This window comes from Diachasma alloeum, unplaced genomic scaffold, assembly GCF_001412515.2.
Source record: "Diachasma alloeum isolate Michigan unplaced genomic scaffold, Dall2.0 Dall_scaffold_00371, whole genome shotgun sequence".
Classification (NCBI taxonomy): domain Eukaryota; kingdom Metazoa; phylum Arthropoda; class Insecta; order Hymenoptera; family Braconidae; genus Diachasma; species Diachasma alloeum.
Genome location: NW_021680510.1, coordinates 81,595 through 104,030, shown reverse-complemented (window position 1 = coordinate 104,030; position 22,436 = coordinate 81,595). Strand labels below are relative to the sequence as shown.

At 38.7% G+C, this 22,436-nt stretch overlaps 3 protein-coding genes across 3 annotated transcripts; 1 reads left to right on the top strand and 2 right to left on the bottom strand.

Moving 5' to 3' along the window:
- Positions 1-925: 925 nt before the first annotated feature.
- On the bottom strand, positions 926-5,926 carry LOC107041665 (probable methyltransferase TARBP1). Its single transcript, XM_015262309.1, has 2 exons — positions 1,253-5,926; positions 926-1,179 (listed from the first exon to the last, which is right to left on the bottom strand). The coding sequence occupies exons 1-2, from the start codon at positions 5,602-5,604 to the stop codon at positions 1,032-1,034; spliced, it is 4,500 nt and encodes a 1,499-aa protein (XP_015117795.1). The 5' UTR covers positions 5,605-5,926; the 3' UTR covers positions 926-1,031.
- A 654-nt stretch (positions 5,927-6,580) lies between these two features.
- Positions 6,581-15,297, top strand: LOC107041711 (C2 domain-containing protein 3). Its single transcript, XM_015262398.1, has 2 exons — positions 6,581-6,816; positions 8,672-15,297. The coding sequence occupies exons 1-2, from the start codon at positions 6,653-6,655 to the stop codon at positions 13,593-13,595; spliced, it is 5,088 nt and encodes a 1,695-aa protein (XP_015117884.1). The 5' UTR covers positions 6,581-6,652; the 3' UTR covers positions 13,596-15,297.
- Positions 15,298-15,392: 95 nt separating this feature from the next.
- Positions 15,393-20,345, bottom strand: LOC107041687. The gene is made up of 4 exons (XM_015262341.1): positions 20,327-20,345; positions 19,719-20,097; positions 18,048-18,306; positions 15,393-15,521 (listed from the first exon to the last, which is right to left on the bottom strand). Exons 1-4 carry the CDS (start codon positions 20,343-20,345, stop codon positions 15,393-15,395), a joined length of 786 nt encoding a protein of 261 aa, XP_015117827.1.
- Positions 20,346-22,436: the final 2,091 nt, after the last annotated feature.

Here is a 22,436-nt window from a genome sequence, read left to right as displayed (position 1 = left end):
TCGGCTAGTCTCGGTGAGCTCACGGGTGGTTCGCTCAATCGGAGGGATAAGTGAAGGATAGAGGGAGGGTTAACGATATTAAACCGACCGTACTAATGTGGGTAAAATAATTATATATTAACTTCCTTTTATACACGGTAGTGTTTAATGGGTCGGTATAACGCGGTACTTGACTCGACTTTGGGACCTTGACTTGACTTGGTTTTTGGTTGGCTGATGGTCTGAGCTCAGAGATCCGCTCTGTTTTGCTCCTGATCGTACTCTAGATTTTTGGCTAGGAGAGGACGTCCGTCCATCTTCAACTCCTGCCGTACTCTGACGTACTCTGGTGCTTTCCGAGTCGTCCAAACTCGTCAAAGTCCCAAAATGCTTACCTAAGCAATCCCACGGTTTTCTTCACTAATACGGTTTCGTGCATTCGTTTGTATAGAAACCTACACAGTCAAACAGTTCAGCACCCTGAACTGGACCTGTAGAAACCGTGGAACTGCTTACGCTGGTGTCCATGGGACACCGTGGGACTGCTGAGCAATCTTTGGATGAAGGGAATGAGAAACCTCGTTTCCCATTCCCATCGTCCACCACTTTGGGCATAATAATTATAATTATTATAAATCGAGGTATTGATCGATCTCAATACGTCACAGACATCAAGTTGTAATTCTGTAAATGTTATTGAATGAATGCATTATTCCACGCAATCTAACGAGCGCGCGTCTTACATGATCAAAAAATATCCACAGAATTTATAAAACATAATGAGGATTTCCTGAGCGTGGAAATGAAGTGAACTACTGTCACGTGTGTTGAAGATGAGTCGAAGAACGTAAACTGTACAAAAGGTAACCAGGGGGTTCGTTTCGAGGGAGGCAGTCTTACTAAACACTGATCTGTGATTTGAAAATGAGTAACATGAATAATAATATTAATGACAATAATATCTATTTCCTGTGCTAATATTACCAAAAATAATATTATAGCCCATCTCTGGTTTGTCATTAAACTTTTCTCTTTATGAATAATTATAAACGTTAGAAAAGATGTTGCTGTGCGTACTGCCACATACAAATGGCTCCAGTGACGTGTACGTTGAGAGATCGAACGACTCCTGCCTGAGGAATCTCCACACACGTGTCCAAGAGTTGAATCAAATTCGCTGGTATGCCAGTCTTCTCATTCCTTGAAATATAAAAAAGTCTCATCAACATGAATTCATTATCTGTTTGGAAGAATCAAGGGAAGGAATAGTTACCCCAAGAGGAGAATTGTCTTCTCGTTGAATTTCATGTCAAGAAGATTGATACTGTTGATTGTCTGCTCAGCACCGACCAAATTCCATCCCTTGGACTTCTTCTCCAGTAGATAATCACGTAGCTCATGAGGCTTCACCTCCGATATTGTGATCCACTTCTCTGCAGTAACACTCAGACTCTGGAAGTCTTTGTTCTCTGTGTATCTCTTGCTCTTCAGGACCAATTCCTTTGCACAGAAGATCTCTGCTGTTCTGGCTAGGCCTCCCAGGTTGGGGAAGCCCTCGATTAAAGTCGCAATCACGATTAGACCAGTATCGTTTGTTATCAATTTCTGTCTGGTCATCAGTGTTGGCATAGAATCGGTAGTTGAAATTCCTGAAGTCGATGGAATGATCTTCCTCTGAATGTCCGCGAAGTCTTCATTGTGGGATGAGTCGGCATCTGGGGTTACTGGTTCTTTCAATACTGTAGGAGTTTCAATTTCACTCAAGTCGTTATCCGGATTGTGACGGATAGGGACAGTGACATTTAGCATGTACCTGAATGATAGTAACTGAAATACTTCAACACTGATCCATTCATCCACAGAAACATTCGTTAATCTTGGAATTTGGTAGAAAATGCTGTGTAAATCCCAATTTTCCTCCGAGTCAAACTTGGAGAAATAGAAGTTGTCAAGTAACTTCACAGAATTAGTCATCAAGTTTCCATATCGGAGACTCTCCTGCACAGCTTCCCTGATACTTTCGTACTTCTTTGATTCCTTTGGCGAAATCCTATCCATGATTTCCAACAATTTGCTCAATATTACTTGAGAGTACAATCGAACTATGAATTGCTGACAGAAGCAGCTAGGCAGGATATGAGTTATAGCCTTTCGAACGTATTCCAATTGTTTGGATTTACCTAAAGATTTGGCTACATGATACACGATTGATACGAAAGATGTAAGGCTTCCTGGTCGGTTTTTACGTGCTGAAGGGAACAAATTCCAAATAAGATCACGTAATGGTTCATGGTGGGTGTAGAGACGTGCCAAAATCCACTCTTTCATAATTCGAACACTTGATTGGTCGCTTTCAGTCAGAATTAGTTGAGTCAAGGCCTCATGAACAGTTCTGGCATCATCTTCGGTGATTTTCCAAGAAAGTAATACGAGTATCTGCATTATTCGAAACTTCAGCCGGTGCACGTTCGAGTCCCCAAAGTATCTCTTATTTTTTTGCTTCTCCAACATGGAGAGCAGCTGTGGAATGTAGGATTTCACGATGTTTTCCTTCCCTTGGACAGCCATTCGTGTCATCAATATCACTAATGAAGCCCTAGTTATCACATCTGTGTACTCTCCCAAACCGAAGTCCAAACTATACTTGAAAAAATTAATTTTATGATTTTTCATTATATAGCAACATGTTTGCATTTCCATTCTTTTATTAATTTTCCCGACATCTGTCTGAAGAAGCGATGACAGTATTGCGTCACGAAAAATGTATATATCATCAACTTGTATCTGACACATCTTCCTGAATAGCAAGCATCTCAATGCTGAAGAATTGTCAGTTTTTAAAATTATGTCATTCACATAATTTACGGCCATCTGTCTGCATTTATCCACCTCGAGGAAATTTCTACTGAAAATCAGGTTTATTAGCAGTTCAGCGGAGTCCCAGTATACTTTGGTTTTACTCATATCCCACAAATTCTTCCAACAAACGTTGATAATATCTCTAATGATTCCAGAGAACTCATTAATTATTTCTCCATAATCCATCCAGTCATCAATTATGAATTCTAGAATTGCAAAGATATGTGGAACTGCTTCATCAGATTTGGTTTCTGCCAGGATCATGAGTTTTTCATTCAAAATTTCTTTCAAGGATTCCTGAAGTAATTTTTTGTTGCTTTCAATACAATCATGATAAATGTTTGCCACCAGACCGTAACATTCAGACACAATTTTTCCGTCTCCATCATTTGAATGAAATTTAGGAAGAGCATTGCCGAAAATAGCGTCGTAACCCTTACTGTTATCCAATAAATACAGAATGTTCAATGCATACCATGATCGAATGACAGGAGTATCCTGATGACTAATAAGTTCCATGATTTTCTGAATCTCCTCGTCTCCAATATTGATCATGCTGTTGATGGATTCAGTGTAGGAACCTTTGATGCTTAGAATAGCTGCGAGGGCCCTGATATGAATTTTACCCGTTTCGTACAAACTCGGCCAATTAGACCTGAGGCTGCTCATAATCAAGTCGAAAATGGACTGTGAAAATCCGAAGATTGATGCGATGTAATGATCATCTTCTCGGGATGACAATTCCATCAAACAGCCTATCATCTGCAAGGCTTTGTGGAACAGTGAATGGTCTGCGTACGGTCTCTTGTATGCATCAACGATCGGTACAAATATTGGATACAAACAATTCGAAGTAATAGACGCTTTAAACAATACATTCCCTGTGTCACACATGAGAATAATCAGGATGGCTAGAGCGTTCATGTCTGTATCATCAGTTCCACTCTTCAGGAAATATTCGCAGCACTTGGATATAGATATCACCGCCGTCGACTCTTCAGTATTTTTCTTCAAGTAATTTGCGAGTAATTTCCAGTATTCGTTTCCTCGTGTCAGTACTCCGTCACTGACGATAGAGGGGAGTATTCTTCCAATAGCGACGAAATCCAGTGGTGGTTTCACGTAAATCGTAATGCATCTCAGAATATTTATCTGGGCTGGGATTCTCATTATTTTTATCAGCTGCTTCACACATTTCTCTGTTATTACCCTCAGAGCTTCCAATTCTTCCCCACCCCAAACATTGTGTTCCACATCAGGCATTTCTTTGTTATTTCCCAGAGCTTCGAGCACATAAACCAGTGGAATAGGTGACCAATTGATTTTCGATGCTTTAATAATAAATCTGCTGGTTAAATTAATTCCTGACGATTCTGCCTTGATGAAAAACTCTGATAAATCCTTGAGGACCTGGGGATGAGGGTCTGAGCTCTGATCTTCGTATAGGAACGTTTTATTCAGAGTCTCCACTAATAGCGCTGCGAATCCATCGTCGAAAATGTGTAAATCTACTCGTAGGAGAGCACTGAGTCCTGCTTTTATGACGCCGTTGTTGTCATGATTCAAGACGCGAGCGAAAATGCATTTCACCCAGGTTCTGTCGAGCAAGGATTTATGGATGGTACTTGCCTCCAGGAGTTTATCCAAGTGGGCCATGGCAGGAAGGACTAGGTGCGCCTGTTTCTCTTCTAAACTCTCCAATAACACAAAATAATTGCTCTTTATTTCTTCAATGCTGACGTTACCATCTTCACAGAAAATGAAGGGAAGCTTTAGTTGTTCCTCTGCCTCGTTTTGTCTCCCGTCCTTTGCCTTGCATTTTTCCATTTTCCGAATCCACTCAGTCATTTCCTGAGGATGTTCTCTTAGATAATCAACGATCTTCTTCAAGACATACTGCGCTTGTTTTCTGTGTAATTGGACGTTCGATGTGAGGTGATCAGAAATAAGAAGGGAAACTCTGCCACTCAGAATTGACTTTATATTCAGCTCTAGAACATCTTTAGACTTGTTTGAGAAAAAATCATCAATCATTCCGCACAAAAGTGTTAAGGATTTCTCGTCTGTATGCTGAGTATATCCTTGTATGCAATCCCATAATACGTTGGTTAAAACTACTGGAGGATTAATTGCTCGCGTGAGCTTGAAGAGAAGCGATATGAAGGGCCTCCACACCTGGGAATTATTCTCATCGATCATTTGGAACCACGATTTGATAGTCTCCAGTAATTTAGTAGAGACAAATCCTCCAGTTTCACTGCTTAACTTTGTTTGCAAAGCAACAGCATCAGAAAGAACCTCAAGAATTGAAAAATAATTCTGAAAATTGTTGCCTTCGTTAACCTGTTTCTCTATGAAATCAAGAGCTTCCGACAACAATTGCTCTGTGCCTTGTTGATTTGAATAAAAAATAATCTGCAGGATTGCCACATCATTAAGAATTGCCTTGGTACTCTCATTACTGTCTCCAGAATGAAACAAAATCCTCCTCAAATTGTCCAATAATTTCTCATTGGGGTAATCAGCTGTTGATTTAATTTTATTTTCAACGTGAAGTTGATACTGATAACACAACAATGTACGAAAGGCATCATGCAATTTGTCATCAGCAGAGTTCTCGCGATCTCTCTCATGATAAATATCCATGACGTTGTAAATTAATTTTGATGGATCATCTTCGAAAGAAGGGTCCAGAATACTCAGCAGTGTGAACCCAGATGTGGATACGTTTACGAATCTTTGATGCAGAGCTTCGTATGGTCCCATGATTTAATTATTCATCAACAATCTCTACTTTAAAATAATACTGTAGCAAAAATACAGAGTAATCTCATGCTGGACTGCTCGACAACTGATATTTGTTGATAAAAGGTGTTCTATTGTAGCTCTACTTATCTAGTTTTTTATCTTCTAGTAGATAAGCTCTGATCAAGGGTTTATATTATCACTGGTGGCACTAACCTTCGCACTCGTCCTTTTCAATGTTGCTGGGGAGCTTCTTCAATTTTTCTGGCACTGACTACTGTCCAACTGGCTAATCCATTCCCTTGGTTTTCAGAGGTGGGAGATATGGATGTGAGTTAGGTAAATTGGGGCTAGCCAGGAAGGGGACGGAGTGGTAAGTTTGTCTGTAATAATGTTTTTCGGCCGTTATCCCTCTCTACAGGGACCTTACAGTTTGGCTAATGGTATTGCCATTACCCGGAGTGGTAGACGCTTATGTGAGCGGAAGATAACTTACCATCGGAGTAAAAATTGAATTTCAAGTTTTTGCGTCGTCAAACGACTATTTAGCAAAACCCAAATTCTTGTATCAGGAATAATTTTGGTAGGGTAAATCGTCCAGTGTTCGAACGAACAAAGTCACAATTATTTTTGACGTAGATTTAAAAATATAACCAAGTCGAAAATTGATTTAAAAATAATTATAACTCCTCTGTACATCTCCATAGATAATAGAAAAAAATATTATGGATATTAATTGACGATACAATTAATTATATGAATACAAAAAGCTGAAAATGTGTGAAAACCCAGTAATCGAAATGCGTATTCTGTAATGGGAATATGCTATTGGCGTGTCATCGAAAACTGTTTTTTCCGCTGGTAATAAGAAATCCCCCCCAAACACAACAAACCTCACGCATGCGCTGTATTTCAAACACACCTGCAGCGTCGCCATCCAATCGTGGCTGTCTCCTGAAATCATTTACCCTCGTAAAATAAATCAAGCTAACCTAGCTGCACCGCAAATGACGTCTCTACCCAGAGTCTCAAATTTTCCACCGTTTAATGCATCCGAATAATTGGATAAATGGATTTGGATGTTGTTACGAGGTCTTTACCCCCCCTAGTCAAGGGGAAAATCCATGGATATCTGAAACTAGTGATCAGTGAGGTGATTTGGCATCGCACACGACCAGGGGATGTTACCGTCATTGCTTCCTGGTGGGGTGAAACCGACAGTGCTCATTTCAGGTATTTCATCGTTTATTAACAACAATAGCCCGTCAACAATAGTTTCCCATCTCGTTTGTCTCATTCTCATGGAGGGAAAAGTCGACTTAAATGACCCAGCAACAGATAATGAACTCAAACTCCAAGTATGACACATTGGGATTAGAGGTGGGACTAGCAGATAATTTAAAAGACTGTTTAAATCGTCATAACTGCTATCCGAAAGTTGAGAAATTTCTTAAAGAAACTGAACTAAATAAGGTCTGGAAAATATTGTATATTGAAGTAATCAACCAGAGCCAATCCACGTATGAAAAAATCGTATAGAAATTTTCTATACGGATTGCGTACAAAAATTCTATAGGATTTCCGTATATGATATTCGGATATGTCTATACGAATATTTTCTATATGAATTATTTTTATACATAAATTTTTACATAAATTTTTGTTTCCATACGAAAGATTTCTAAACACTCTGGAGAAAAACGTCGGAAAATGTCGCAACTCCATAGGAAGTGTTTCTATAGGGGAGGTTGGGGTAAAACGGATACTTTTGACTTTTTTTAAAATGTTAATGAGGGGTTGAAATATTGATAAAATTGAATAATTTTTTCTAAATATGAAGAACAATTATTTCCCTTTACGACGCGCCTAAACTGAGCTCAATTGATCAATTTGTTTCTGAATTGTGAATAATTTTAAAAAGTCTAAAGTGTCCGTTTTACCCCACCCTCCCCTACATGTGGCAGTGGGTCGTATAGGATCAAACCTATAGAAATCGTATAGAAATAATTTGCATAAAAAATCCGTATAGAAATATCCGTATCTCATATACGAAAATCCTATAGAAATTTCGTACGCAATCCGTATATATAATTTCTATACGATTTTTTCATACGTGTCTACTTATTGTAATTTCATGTATATATCTTATGAATTTTCTATTTTTCCTTGGATTTGAATGAAACAGTTTCATCCAAAAATGAACTTTTTTTCCTATTCTCGAACTTTTATGGGATTTATTTTGAAACTGATAATTCCCCTACTAAAAAAACTCCAGAAAGAAACATCAAAATTGAGAGCATGGGACTAAATCTACTTCAGAACAGGTGGGAAATTGCACTTGTATTGCACATAGTATAGTCATTTTTGCTAATAAATTAGTAATATGCTTCCGAATGGTTATTTTGCACATCAGTGTCTTCTATCATGTATAATTAATTGTTTATTTCATTTTATTCGAGTCCTACACAGCTGATTTCGGTTTTTATCATATAAAAAAATTTACTATTTGTGTAAAAAAATACAAAAAAAGCAAATTTAGCCATGTAAGAGGAGAATTAAAAAAAAATAGCTCGTAATTGTTATTCCACATATTTTTCCGAAAATTTTGAAGAAAAAAATCCTTCGTAGCTAAAAAATTCGAGACCCTGGACTGTTTTTGGCATTTTAAGCGTTTTCGGGCAAACGAACAATAAAAACTTTTTTTTTTGCACTAATTATTTGTTTTCAGATCTATATAATCGATCTTCAACGTATGAAAAGTCTCACTCCAATAACTCACGACGAAACCGTCAGAAAGCTGACTTTCAAGGAAATTCATAAAAAATTAGAAACTTGAAAAAATCCTCATAAAAATCAAATCAACCTATATAGCTATCGTAATCATCTTTTAACTTCGACTTAATGCCATTAAAACAAACATTTTAATCTATGATTGTATTCATTTGAAGCCTAATATTCAAAGATATCCCCGGAATTCTGATTTTGAAAAAACACAAAATTTTTACAAAGAAAATGCGGTATTTCACGAACTACACTATCGAACAATAGTATTTCCCCTAATTCTTACGAATTTCCATCTTTATTTCAGACCGGTAGACCCCACGATGGACAGCACTCGTGCCGCAAGCGAAACCACAGAAACCTACGCAGTAAGAACAAACTTCGACTTATTCGAAGAGTACCTAACAAACTGTGGAACCGTGGACCTCCTAATAATTTCTGAACCCCTGAACGAGATCGTTGGAACAGCCCAAATATCCGATCTCCACGAGATATTCAGAGGTAAATCCTACATCCAATACTGCAGTATAATCAATAAAGTGGGAACGAAAATAGGAGACATCCCCGTGAGCCTCACCTTATCAAAAGCCCAGAGGAGTCCCAGAAAACTCAAAGACAAGAAATCAGCCCTGTCATCGCTCCCAGACAACGACTTACCCGAACCTGACCTGAATTTCGCTCTAAAAAATCCTCTCCCTCACCGGAATACGCCACCAACCAGCGAAAAAGAGTCTTACAAACCTGAAGAGAACATCTATCGATCAATCCTCAAAGAAAAAAGATTCAGCATGAACAGAACCGCCGAAAAATCGGCCTCCAAAGTAACCGATAAACTAGTTGCTCAAGTAGTTGCTAGAGCCCAGAAGCTCCGAGGAGTCCTAATGAAGGAAACTAAAGACGATTTCCTCGAGACAAACGAAAATTCCCTCGACAGTTATCGATCTGAAAACGACCCCGAGGACCCCGACGCCGCCCTCTACAAATACTTCATGGGGTCCAGTTTATCTCGAAAAGACGAAAAGCGAGCGTTGGAGAAATTACGATCGACGTCACCGACTCCCAGTCTCATTGACATCGCCACAGAAACCATAGTCTCCTGCAGGGACGACAAAACCTCGGATCGCTCCCCCTGGTCTCGAAGGAACACTGAGGAATTACCAGACCCATTGAACGAAGAAATATCATCGAATCGTCTGACGGTGCATCAGAAAGAGGCCACCCCCATGGACTACGTCGACAGTCTTCGAATAGCAGTTGAATCCCTATCACTGACTCCTGCTGGTTACAGAAGAGTGAAATCCTCCTGTCTCACCCGAGGCGATGGACTCCCCACTTCAGTAACCTACTTCGTGCAGTACGACGCAGCCTTCGCGAACGTGAAAAAATACAACAAAAAGGTCATCAATGAGAGTAAAAAGCCAGTGAAGATATCTTCAAGAAGACAAGACGGTCAGATCATTCAGTTTAATCATGAGGCAGTCTACAATCTTCCTCGATCACATGTTCACTTGCAAATGAACATGCCCCTGAGGTTCAAGATATTCAATCGTCACCTGGAGCAGAGGACCCCCACCGAGCTCGGGGTGGGCTCCATCTACATCGGAGATGCTGCTAAATCCCCTCACCTCAACTCCACCCAAAAACTAGCCATCGTGAAGAAGGGAATAAAAATAGGTGAGCTTAAGGTCACGATTGAGCTTGGGTGTGACAAAATCCACTTTGGGAGGCAGTTCATCGAGGCTGTGACGATGGCCAAGGAGAACATTCCAGTGCTGGAGCTGTCCCACGGGGCCATGAGTAATTTGAATCGTTACAAATGCACCACCGGAAACGAATCTAAACCCAGTGGAACCAACACTGGAGTCACACCAGTTCCTGATCAGAGGCAGTGTTACTCCAGACACGAAGGAAGTGGTCAGAACTCATCTGCAAGTAGAAGAGAAATCTCCGAGAAGACTGAGGAGAGACTGAAAACGGATGTTCCTGCGCTTCCAGAGGAGAAGACTCTCCTTCATGGCCTGATTCACATAGTTGAGGGTAGAAATCTGCCAGCAATGAACACTTACATAATCTGTCGAGCCCTGTGGAGGCAGGATAAGTCCTCCAGCAGGGTCTGCACTGACACAACGAACCCCCACTACAACTTCCACCAGATAATGCCATTGATTTATGGATTGGAACTCCTGGAGAGAACGAAAGACAACTGCATAATCACCGAAGTCTACTCGAAGAGTCTCATCGGTGAAGATAATCTCATTGGAATCTCAAAACTATCGGTTCACCAGCTGTACGTGGCCTTCAGGGATCCCCTGGTCCTTCCAAATTTACTGAAATCTCGATACCCAGTGATAAGCGTAGACGGTTGGGTTCTAATAACAGATCCAGTTACTGGGAGACTCTGTGGAGAGCTGTCAGCCCTAGTGGCTCTTGGCACTGCTGATCAGATAGCCCTCCTCGAGATGACGAGGGATCTTCGAGGCAGAAATTCCCCAGAAGATTCTCCCAGAAGAAGCCTGAATCACCATCGAGAACCCTCGAGAGAGTCCAGTGTTCGCACTCAAGAGTGTCAAACCGAAATTTCCACAGTCTCAGACATTAAATCCGCAGATTCGAGATTCAAAATGTCTGAGGAATTGCGAGGGGAGCAGACAGCTGTTCTCCATACTATTGTAGACAAACTAGCTCAGGCACTGACTGCTCCCAGAATCATCACAAATCAAGAGGCACAGACTGAGTTTCAAGTCCCTACGAGAGAGTCTGACCTCCACGTGGAGATGAATCCCAATTCCCAGGTTCTGAGTTCAAATCCATCGAACAGCAATAGTTTCTCTGGTGACAGTTTCAACGAGGGCCCTCGAGACAATTTTGTAGTATCGAGGGAGATTTATAGGAGTGTGGGGGTAGGGGCTGAGTTTAGTGAGCCTGCTGATCAGAACAATCAGGCTGTGAACGTTGATGATTACAGTTCGACTCCAGCATCTGTTGGCAAGAGAGTTGAAGGCCCTAGCTCTTCCAAAAATGACATTCCCCCACGTGGGAAAGGACGTGAGGACTCAGTGGATGATTCTGAGGATGGGGAGGGCTTTAGGGCGGTTATCGAGATAGAGTGTGCCCTGCATCTGCCCACTGTGGAGTTATCAAATGGTTCAGTGGAACCTAACACCTACGTCACCTTCCAGAAGCTCCCAGGGGGTCGACACGAGAGAACTGACGTCTGTCCATACAGCTGCAATCCCAGGTACGACTGGAGATGCGACACTAAATTATCAACAGAGCTATTGACGAACGAGAAGATGAGACTGATTATGAAGGTTTGGAGATTACTGGATGCTGAAGCTGATGGGACGATCAATCAAGAGAGAGATATTGTCATTGGATTTTCAGCTATTGATCTGTCAGTTCTGACGGCTGGCTTTCCAGTGGTGTCTGGATGGTTCCACATCAATGATTTCTCTGGTAAATCTAATGGACAGTTGAAGGTCTCTGTGACACCACTGGACAACATCTCGTCGTTCTCCAGGTGTGGAGGGACGTCGAGGGTGCAGGCCCCTCTGGACCACTCGAATTTCTCTTCACCTTATCCAGAGGACCTCGAGAGGATCGCTGGAGGAAATGATATTCAGACGGGTACTGAATCGTCTGAGGAATGTCCTCAAATCCCAGCAGAGAGTGCCTTTGATATTGCTCTGGGCCTCGGTGATGCGTCGATGTCGTTCCTCTCGTCTTCCCTGAAACAGAAATTGACGGAGTTAGATGAGATCAAGCAACGTCTGCAGTCTCGTCTGCTGGATGTGACGAGTACAGCTTTTGAAGATGATTTTGATAATGACTTTGACTTTATCGAGGGGGAGGCGGACCCCGAGGGTGACGATAATAATGGAAACAGCTGGAACATTGAAGCCTCGTCTCGACTAGCACCTGCGGACAATAGTTCAACAGAGAATGGACTGGTTAACAATCGGATAACGAATGGAAATGGTGAAGTAATGGGGGAAATCGAGAGTAATAAGTACCCCCAGGGTACCAGTGACAATAACACGAACACTCTAGAGGCGAATCTAACAGACACTGGGTACTCCTCAGGTTCGAACGTCCAGCAAACTGTCACCAATGGCCACAGGACTGAGCAAAGAGTCTTCGAAATCCCTCAGAATATCAATCCACTGATCAATGGACAACATGAGGACCAGGGGTACCCAGCCAGAGGCACTCGAATGCACATAAGTCATTTATTGGATAAACTCTCGATGCAGCTGACGACAGCCCCTGCCCCCATCGGAAATCTCCCGATGAAGCGAAACATCATGGATTTGATCAGTAGTTTAAGAAGGAATAATAATAATTTTTCTAACGACATAAAGTGCAATCGCCAGGCGAATGTGCGAACAGTTCCAACTCAGACTGATACGAATTTCATCAGTAATACTCAGTCGAATAATTCGGAGGTGAAGACTGAGACGAAGAGGAATAATTCGACTTTTAGTAATGAAGAGGATCCTTTCAAGGAGGATGAGATTCCGGCGAAAACTCAGAAGAGGGAGAAAGTGTCGACGATTGTCAGGGAAGAATTGATTAATGACGATCAGAATGATTCTTCGGAGTATGATGAGCTCTCGACGCACCTAATGACTTCCAATATTCGACACATGAATTCAAATGATATGGTGAATCCTCTGTTGTACAGGCATGCACTACCGGACATATCGGACTTACCTGATTTGCCAGAGGTGCATGCAACCGGTCAGGAGTCCTCCAGTCCATCATTGACACCTGATGACGACACCCTCGAGAGACTAGACTCTCGTTACTCCGAGAGTTTCAGTGCCACGATAAATAAGAGTTTGGGGAGATTGAGAAATTTTCTTGATGGGGAATCCACATCCCAGGTGCCTCGATTATCCCCGACTACTGAGAGTACTGAGTTGTTTCGCGTGACTCCGTCTGGGGTACCTGAGAATACAGATGGGAATATCGATGTAACTGTTATTCATAAACCGTGTAATGATGAACTGATGGCGAGCAACAGCATGGAATCTACAACAACTGTTTCGGGGGATAATACAATGCGAACTGGGACTGAGATCGATGATAACAGTTCGTTGAATTCGGAGAGCTCGGTATCAGCGGTATCGAGGCAAGCACCTGATGGGGGGAATACTGTGGAGGATCCTGGTAGACCTGCTTTGATGAAGGGAAGGGAAAATTCTCAGGATTCTTCCGCCGGAAATTAAATTCTGAGGAGAAAAAGAACTGAATTCAAATTTTCGTCAAGTCAAGAATTTTTGTCAGGAGAGAATTGATTCATTGGCGATCAGAATGAGTATTCGGAGTATGGTGAGTAGAAGGGGAAGGAAAATTCGGAGGATTCTTCCTCTGGGAATTAAATTTTCGAGGGAATGTGGAGCAAATTCAAGGTTTTGTCAATCCAGTGTTGATCACTTTTTTTTATCAACAAATTTGTCAATTTTTTAGCTCTTCGCAGATAGATTTTAACTCTTCGCTTGTATTCTCTTTTAAACGTGATCTTCATTGTTTTCTTTAGTTTGATAATTTGAAATATTATCAATTGCCATTTAGTTTTATTTAGTTTTATTTATAGTCTCCAAAAATTGTTTTTACAATTAAAAAAACGTTGAGAGAAACCTTCTTGAGTAATATTGGGAAATAAACGCAATAGGGAGAAAATTGCAAATTAATAATTTACTGTATCGAATGGCTGTTAGGTCGTCATTTTTTCACAGCCAATGGCTGCCAGATCGTTAATTGCTGTAATAAATTATCCATTTACAATTTCCTTCCGATCGCACTTATTTTCTAATCTTTATTAAAAATGTTCCGTTTTTTTCTATTTTTTTTTATTGTACAATAATATTTTTTAGAGACTTCTGCGTGATGTAAAATTCAATGGGAATTCTGATATTTCAAATTATGAAGATAAAAAAACAATCGTCATAACGCTCGAAAGATAACCCATCTGAACCTTGAATTAATAACTTTTTTCCATGATTTCTTTTTACGAATTCACTGGTGAATTGCATCGTTTATCTTGGAAATGAGTTAATTTCGTCGATCAGACAAAAAATTCGACATTCTCCCCTAGAAATCATCCGCTCTGAATATTTCGTACTAAACAACATCTGATGCATGAAAAAAAGAGATTCTAGCGCATTCGTTGGAAAGTTCTATTGGTGTTTTGTTGAAATTCTATTGAAAACTTATTAGAATGCCATTTGACATTCTACTCATCCTTTTCCTGTTTTGTCAGTAAACATTTTTGGGCTCGAATTTCAAATTTTGTTTCTAGAATTTTGCGATAAGAACCGAAAAACATAGAGCAGAAAACCTTAAACAATTTATGTCCAAGACTTCACATTTTTAGTTCTATTAGTATTCCTGTAGAAAACTGAAAAGTGGAGTTTAAATAGAGGAGTTTCAATAGAGATTCAGTAGGATTTCCCAGCAACAGTCGGAGATTTGTCTACATAAAGTTTTCATGTATACCAGAAATCTATTTGTTACCTTTTTTAATAGAAAATTTGTATTAACAACTCAGTACCAGTTGAATGTCAGCATACGTAATGTAAATCGCTAAATAGGCCATTCTAAACATGAAAGAAATGCAGCCCTCTTCATGTATCGAATTTCCAAATGTCCCAACATCTGCGACAATTGATTTTTATGGAGTGAAGAAAATTCTCTATTCGCAAAAATCGACAAAAAAACGATGTGGAAATTTTTACAGAAAAAAAAATACGTCGTACTCTTTAATCAAAAAATACGACCAGTTACCTAGTATAAACTCGATGTATTTACCATTAAAATATTTTTTATATAATCTTTCTGTAAATAGAAAACAATTTGTAGTAATATTATATCGGTGTAAGGAATGTGTACATACTATGTGAAGTTGAAACAATAAAACTGTCGAAATAACTGATAGTTCATATATTTTCTATATAAATTCCAACAAGAAATGATAATCGATGAGAGTTTAGATACAAACAATGGTTCACAACAGGAAGTTATTTTTAGTCTTTGAAGTAGGAGCACAAATAGGCCTCTTTCTGAGACCATTTCTGAATGACTCCAGGATGCATCCGCCAGATTTTAGCATCCGTCCCTTCATGCGAGTGAATCATGGAGCAGTCGCGGATTTTCTAGATTTGAAAAATAAACGAAGTTAATGGTGGGAGAATAAGTCGAGTTTATTCGTATGCTCCAATTTTAAATTAGTATAAGGCCGATTCCGCCAAATATCGTACGAAAAATAAACCTTGTTTCCCATTTTCTTCCCTAAATCTGATATTTTTTTCGGAAAATTGGAAAAATTTCCGATCAAAACCTATGTTATGAATTTTTTCAGCATTTTTTAACACGTTAAATAAGAGCGAAGAATTTCGAGTCTAAAACGCTTAATCACAGGGAGCGCCTTTAATTAAGCCGCACGATCTCTGTTAGGCGAGAAATCCCTTTTTCTATATGAGGTATTCCACGCCAAATGAGTCAACCGCTGACCCTCACCCTTGGAAATTGATGGCGATTTTTTCTACGATTGGGGAGAATGAAAAACTATATCTCAAATTTTTCCAGATTTTTTCGACAGCCCAGTTCGGAGATATGATTTTTGTTTCGTTTTTGGTTTTTTTTTCAATAACTCGAGTTCTATCCATCCGATTTTAATTTATTAAGCGTCAAAATTTTTCATTTTTTACTGCCTATAAAAATATTTTTAGTTAAATTTTTTTTTCGATCTCTAGATGCGCATAATAACGACTTTTCGAATAAAAAAGTTTAAAAACTTGAATTTTGCAAATTACATCACGGATGTTGTGTTTAATTTTTTTTCCAGTAATTCTTATAATCAAAACAAGTATTTTGAGCCATCATACAAGTTGGGCATCGTCCTGGATCTATTTTATTTTCAATTTTTTCGTTTCGAAATTTCGTAAATTTGGTCGCAACACCTCAAAATGGCGTTGATTGACTTTGATTATAGACAGTATGAAGTGAATTTGATTGTATACCTATATATTACATATTTTTTCGATACATAGTCGAAGTCGTTTTGTGTTTTGACCGAATTAGCGAAATTTCCAAATGAAAAAATGAAAAATAACATAGATCCAGGAGGATGCCCAACTTGAATGACAGCTCAAAATACTTGTTTTGATTATGAGAATTACTGAAAAAAAATTTTTGAATATCAACCGTGACGTAATTTGCAAAATTCAAGTTTTTCTACTTTTTCGTTGGAAAATTTGTTATTATGAGCATCTAAGAATCGAAAAAAAAATTACTAAGAATTGTCGTATAGGCGGTAAAAAATGGAAAATTTTGACGCTTAATAAATCAAAATCGGATGGATAGAACTCGAGTTATTGGAAAAAACGGAAAAATGTAAAAAAATCACATCTCCAAACTGGGCTGCCGAAAAAATCTGAAAAAATTTGAGAGATAGTTTTTCAACCTCCCCGATTGTGGAAAAATCGCCATTAATATCCAAGAGGGTGAGGGTCAGTGATTGACTCATTTGACGTGGAATACCTCATATATATAAGTATTGAGAAGAACCAAACAAAAAATTATCGAAAATTTTGAGGCCAGATCTTTGACGGCATGGCCCATGAACATAACTTGAATTTTCAAGATAATCTGGAGTAAATTCTAAACGAAAGTTGATATCAATAGAACCATTCTGGTTGAGTTTGTACTCAATTAGGAGTCTAGTATTACTGATAACAATTAATCTAGAAGTGGAAAAATAACACAGAATTTTATGAGAAGATGAACTTTTCGAGGCTAGTGAGAAGATTACAATCTAGAAAAAGTCTCGAAAAGTCAAAAAAAAGATGAAAACTCTATGTCCAATATGAAAATTATCGACAGTGTCAAACTTTGGTAATAAATAATTCATGGTTCTGCGTGCCCGTTATATCGAACACCCTAGTCAAACTAGAGGCTGTTGTTTAAAAAAATAATTGAAGAAAGAATTTGATCGATCAATTTTTCATTGATCAAAGTTAAAATTCATGGGAAAAATTATCAGCGATGAATAATTTTTTTACAAGTTTTCTAAATTGATGTTTCCTCCTTACACTCAACCACTCAACTGGACTTTAATTATACGACTTTAAAGTAGTATAAACCATCACGTGAATTTTAAAGATTAAAGTTAGAAATAACTTTTAAACAAAAATTAATATAAATAAAGACATTTTCGTTGAGATTGTGTCCAATCGACAGTCTAGTATCGTTGATAATAATTGATTTAGAAGTGCAAAAATAACACAGAATCTTATGAGAACACGAACATTTCGAGATTAGGAAGAAGATTAAAATCGAGAAAAAACCTCGGAAAATCAGAAAAAGTAAATAAAAATCCTGTGCCCAATTTGAAAATTACCGTCAGTGTCAAACTTTTTAAATAAATAATTTATGTTTCTGCGTGCCGGAAATAGCGTGTTATATCGAAACACCTTGGCCAAACGAGAGACTATTGTGTAAAGAAATAATTGAAGAAAGAATTTGATAGATTAATTTTTTACACTCATCAAAGTTGAAATTCATAGGAAAATTTATCAACGACGAATAATTTTTTAGGCTTTTTGAATTTATTTTTCCTCATTCTACTCAACCGCTTATCTGGAGTTTATTCATACTACTTTAATGAGAAAACTACTCACTCGGAAATTATTCAGTTCTTTTTTCGTATGCTTTCTGGGCCGCTGACGTTCAATAGTCATGCAACCCCGACAGAGGTACATCCGGTTGTTCAAGTGCCAGTAATCACCGATTGGATTCTCATCGCAAACACCGCATATGTCTGTGTTTCGTTTGCAGCATTTTATTTCAACGCCCAGGCGCAGTTTCACGCTTCCACCGAAACTGTGGTCGAATATTATGCGCCTTCTTATGGGTGTTATGTTGCGGTAGAGTCCGGGCCTTTGAAAAATGAAGAAAAAAGTCGATACAGAAGACGGAAACGTGGAGTTATCGATTTGTTTCCGATCAATCAATCTTTTCGCGATTGAAGTTTAATCCTTCGATGATACTAATAGAATGATACTAATAGAATTCCACGTCTTTTTTTCCTTAACATTTCTTCATCAGGAACTCATGCTGATACTAAATTCTTCCCCTTCCCCTTTCAGTTCCCCCATTTAATTTTTTTTACGAAGAAAAACGAGTGGGAAATTGCTTTTGTCACAACATAGTGAATATATTTTTGCTAATAAATTTGCAATTTGCTTCCGAATGGAATTTCTATGACGATGTATTTTAAATTGAATTCAATGATTCATTGCACGGAGAAAAAAGTTGGAGAAAAATTACCAAACAAGTCAAATAATCGTGGAGCGAACTCGATTTTCAGTACTTTTTCCCCTTAAACAGGAGAAAAGTGCCAGATTACGAGTGAATTTTACTCCGTTGGTCCAGAAAAATGTGCTCAACGCGAGAGTGATTTGTACCGAAACTGTGACTATCAGGAACTCATGCTGATACTAAATTCTTCCCCATCCCCTTCCCCTTTCAGTTCCCCCATTTAATTTTTTTTATGAAGAAAAACGAGTGGGAAATTGCTTTTGTCACAACATAGTGAATATATTTTTGCTAATAAATTTGCAATTTGCTCCCGAATGGAATTTCTATGACGATGTATTTTAAATTGAATTCAATGATTCATTGCACGGAGAAAAAAGTTTGAGAAAAATTACCAAACAAGTCAAATAATCGTGGAGCGAACTCGATTTTCAGTACTTTTTCCCCTTAAACAGGAGAAAAGTGCCGGATCACGAGTGAATTTTACTCCGTTGGTCCAGGAAAATTTACTCAACGCGAGAGTGATTTGTACCGAAACTGTAAAATTTACCCGCATCCCATCAAAAATTATCCCAGTGAACGTGAATGATTGCTCCAATTTTTCGTATAATTTTTCTGTGACGAAGAATTTGTTTTACCCAGCACCTTGAACTATTAATTCTACTAGAAATTCGTATTCTTATGTCATAGGGGAGGGTTCGGTAAAATGGACACTTTAGACTTTTTTTAAATTATTCATAACTCAGAAACAAATTTATCAATTGAGCTCAGATAAGGCTCGTCACAAAGGCAAAGAACTGTTCTTTGTATTGAAAAAAAAAATTATCAAATTTCATCAACATTTCAACCCCTCATTACCATTTGAAAAAAAGTCAAAAGTGTCCGTTTTACCCCAACCTCCCCTACTTTTGTTATTCTTCTCCCCCTCTGTAATGGGACTATGTATCCTTCAAGCAGATTAATAAATTCAGTTCAATTCAATTGCTATGAAATTGAATTCATATGATTTACGACTCAATGGACTATCCACTCACCCTGGATTTCGATTAGTATCAAAAGTCTTTCTCTTGGCAGTGGAGCTAAATGGTGCCTTCATCTCCTTAACTTTGGCAGGAAACGAGGGAACATTGTACTCACAAGGTGCAGGATAATCCTCAGTATGAGTTATCGAAACGGCGAACCTCCCCAACCCTCCATACCCCTTTCGACTGAAGCTCTTCGCACAGGGCTTCGAAGTAACCGCCTTGAAGGCGCCCAGCACATCGTACCGTCCGGGCCCAGTATTCGGAAAATCCTCGGGCACATAAAAACGCATGAATGCATTCATCCCCCTCTTGAGACCGATATCCCGAGATTTTCCCGAGCCGAAACATATTTTCTGCTGCTCCTGCTTCTCCACAATGTAATTGAACCCTAAAAATTGTTAAATTATGGGTAAAATTTACTCAAATGAGATAAAATGATAATAACTTATTTGCGTGTCGCCCTATGCTTTTGGCGGTGAATTGAAAATTGAAAAATATGGGTGTGTTGGTGCTTAAACATCACGATAAACTCGCACACTGTGACAACTGGGCGGTAACTATGTATCGGATATTACTTGAGTTTGAAATGAATGCGCAAAGGCACACTACGCACGTACCGTCGCGACATACCCACATTGCAACTAATGCAGTCTGATATTATCGCGAAAATTTAAAATTGACAAAGTCGATCTGAATTTTTTTTCCCCCCTAAACTTTGTTGCGTTCTATTAGGCTGGAGAAATCAGTAATATAGATTTGAGTTGTACGAATTGGGGATTACTATGGCAACCGGCCCCACAGTAGTTTCTGAAATCGCTGATTATTGACTGAATTGTTCTCAAATGCTCTTTTATGCGGATTCATTCGGCATCGCTGACGGAGTTTAACGGCGGTGGAACGGGGACGGGGTTCATCCGTAACCCAATTTCCAGATTTTTACGAGCACGCAATGGAAAGAATTATTTCCTTACCTTCCATCTGTTATGTAAATATTTGGGCATGTAGAAATTAAGGGGCGGGAATTGTGTTTCAGTTGATATGACAGATTTTTTGATTTTCAATTTATGAAAAATGAAGATTCATTTATTTTTTCAATCGGAATTTTTTTTCTTGCATTCGATCTAAAATTATATTAAACTTTCATTTTAAATTCTATTGGCTTTTCGCGGATTCTATTGAAAATGAAAAAACGCGCTGCTTTTTTCCGCATTTTTGCTTCCGAATGGAAGCGTTGCAATCGTTCAATTTAACCCGGCAAACAGTATGTCGACAATTTGTCGACAAATTGCCGATGTCCTGTTAAATTTTAGATGGCACTGGCAAAAATTGGTTTCTGGGAAGTTTGGGATTTTTCAAAAGACCGAAAATGCAATTTTTAGACCGTGTCCACACATATGTGTTGTTCGCTAATGAGTCGATGGAATTAAATCATTTCTTTGTCTCAAACGTAGGTATTGTTGAACAATATCCGTCGACATTAACCCGTCACGTACGGGGTCCTTGTCATTTCCGAAACTATGGATAATAATTTAGTCAAACAAGCAACATTGGCAAGAGAGATATTGCAGGTTCAATTACGTATCGGTTTTACTATTGTCCATTCATCAAAAGCGATCAGATTTGAGTGATATTAAGCGCCCGACGCGCTTGGAAACAAAAGCGCCCCGTACGTAAGGGCCCTGGTAAAACAGTCCGATTATTTCCGACTGGGTGATAATAGTATGTTTCGTAACGAGTGCAAAAAAGTGTTTTTTGGCGAGTGGGAGGTTTATATCACGAGCCGAAGGCTCGTGATATAAACCTCCCACTCCAATATGAAAATTATCGACAGTGTCAAACTTTGGTAATAAATAATTCATGGTTCTGTGTGCCCGTTATATCGAACACCCTAGTCAAACTAGAGGCTGTTGTTTAAAAAAATAATTGAAGAAAGAATTTAATCGATCAATTTTTCATTGATCAAAGTTAACATTCATGGGAAAAATTATCAACGATGAATAATTTTTTTACAAGTTTTCTAAATTTATGTTTCCTCGTTACACCCAACCACTCAACTCGACTTTATTTATACTACTTTAAAGTAGTATAAACCATCACGTGAATTTTAAAGATTAAAGTTAGAAATAACTTTTAAACAAAAATTAATATAAATAAAGACATTTTCGTTGAGATTGTGTCCAATCGACAGTCTAGTATCGTTGATAATAATTGATTTAGAAGTGCAAAAATAACACAGAGTCTTATGAGAACACGAACATTTCAAGATTAGGAAGAAGATTAAAATCGAGAAAAAACCTTGAAAAATCAGAAAAAATAAATAAAAATCCTATGTCCCATTTGAAAATTACCGTCAGTGTCAAACTTTTTTAATAAATAATTTATGTTTCTGCGTGCCCGAAATAGCGTGTTATATCGAAACACCCTAGCCAAACGAGAGCAAAGATTGTTTAAAAAGTTCGGCTCGTGATATAATCCCACGAGCTAAAAAACATTTTTTCACGAGTTACGAATAATATTTTTCATCACAATGTGGCGGAAATTGGACTTTTGGCCACGCGGAGCGTCCCGAAAAGTTCACTTTTCGTCACAGCGTGATGAAAAAAATGAATCGGCGTTAATGATGTCTCTGTATTTGCCCGTTAAATTCCGATTGGCTGGTAGGTAGAATTTGGAGTTTGAGAAAATTATTAGATTTACTGGGAACAAGGGTATGTGGCCGTTATCGTC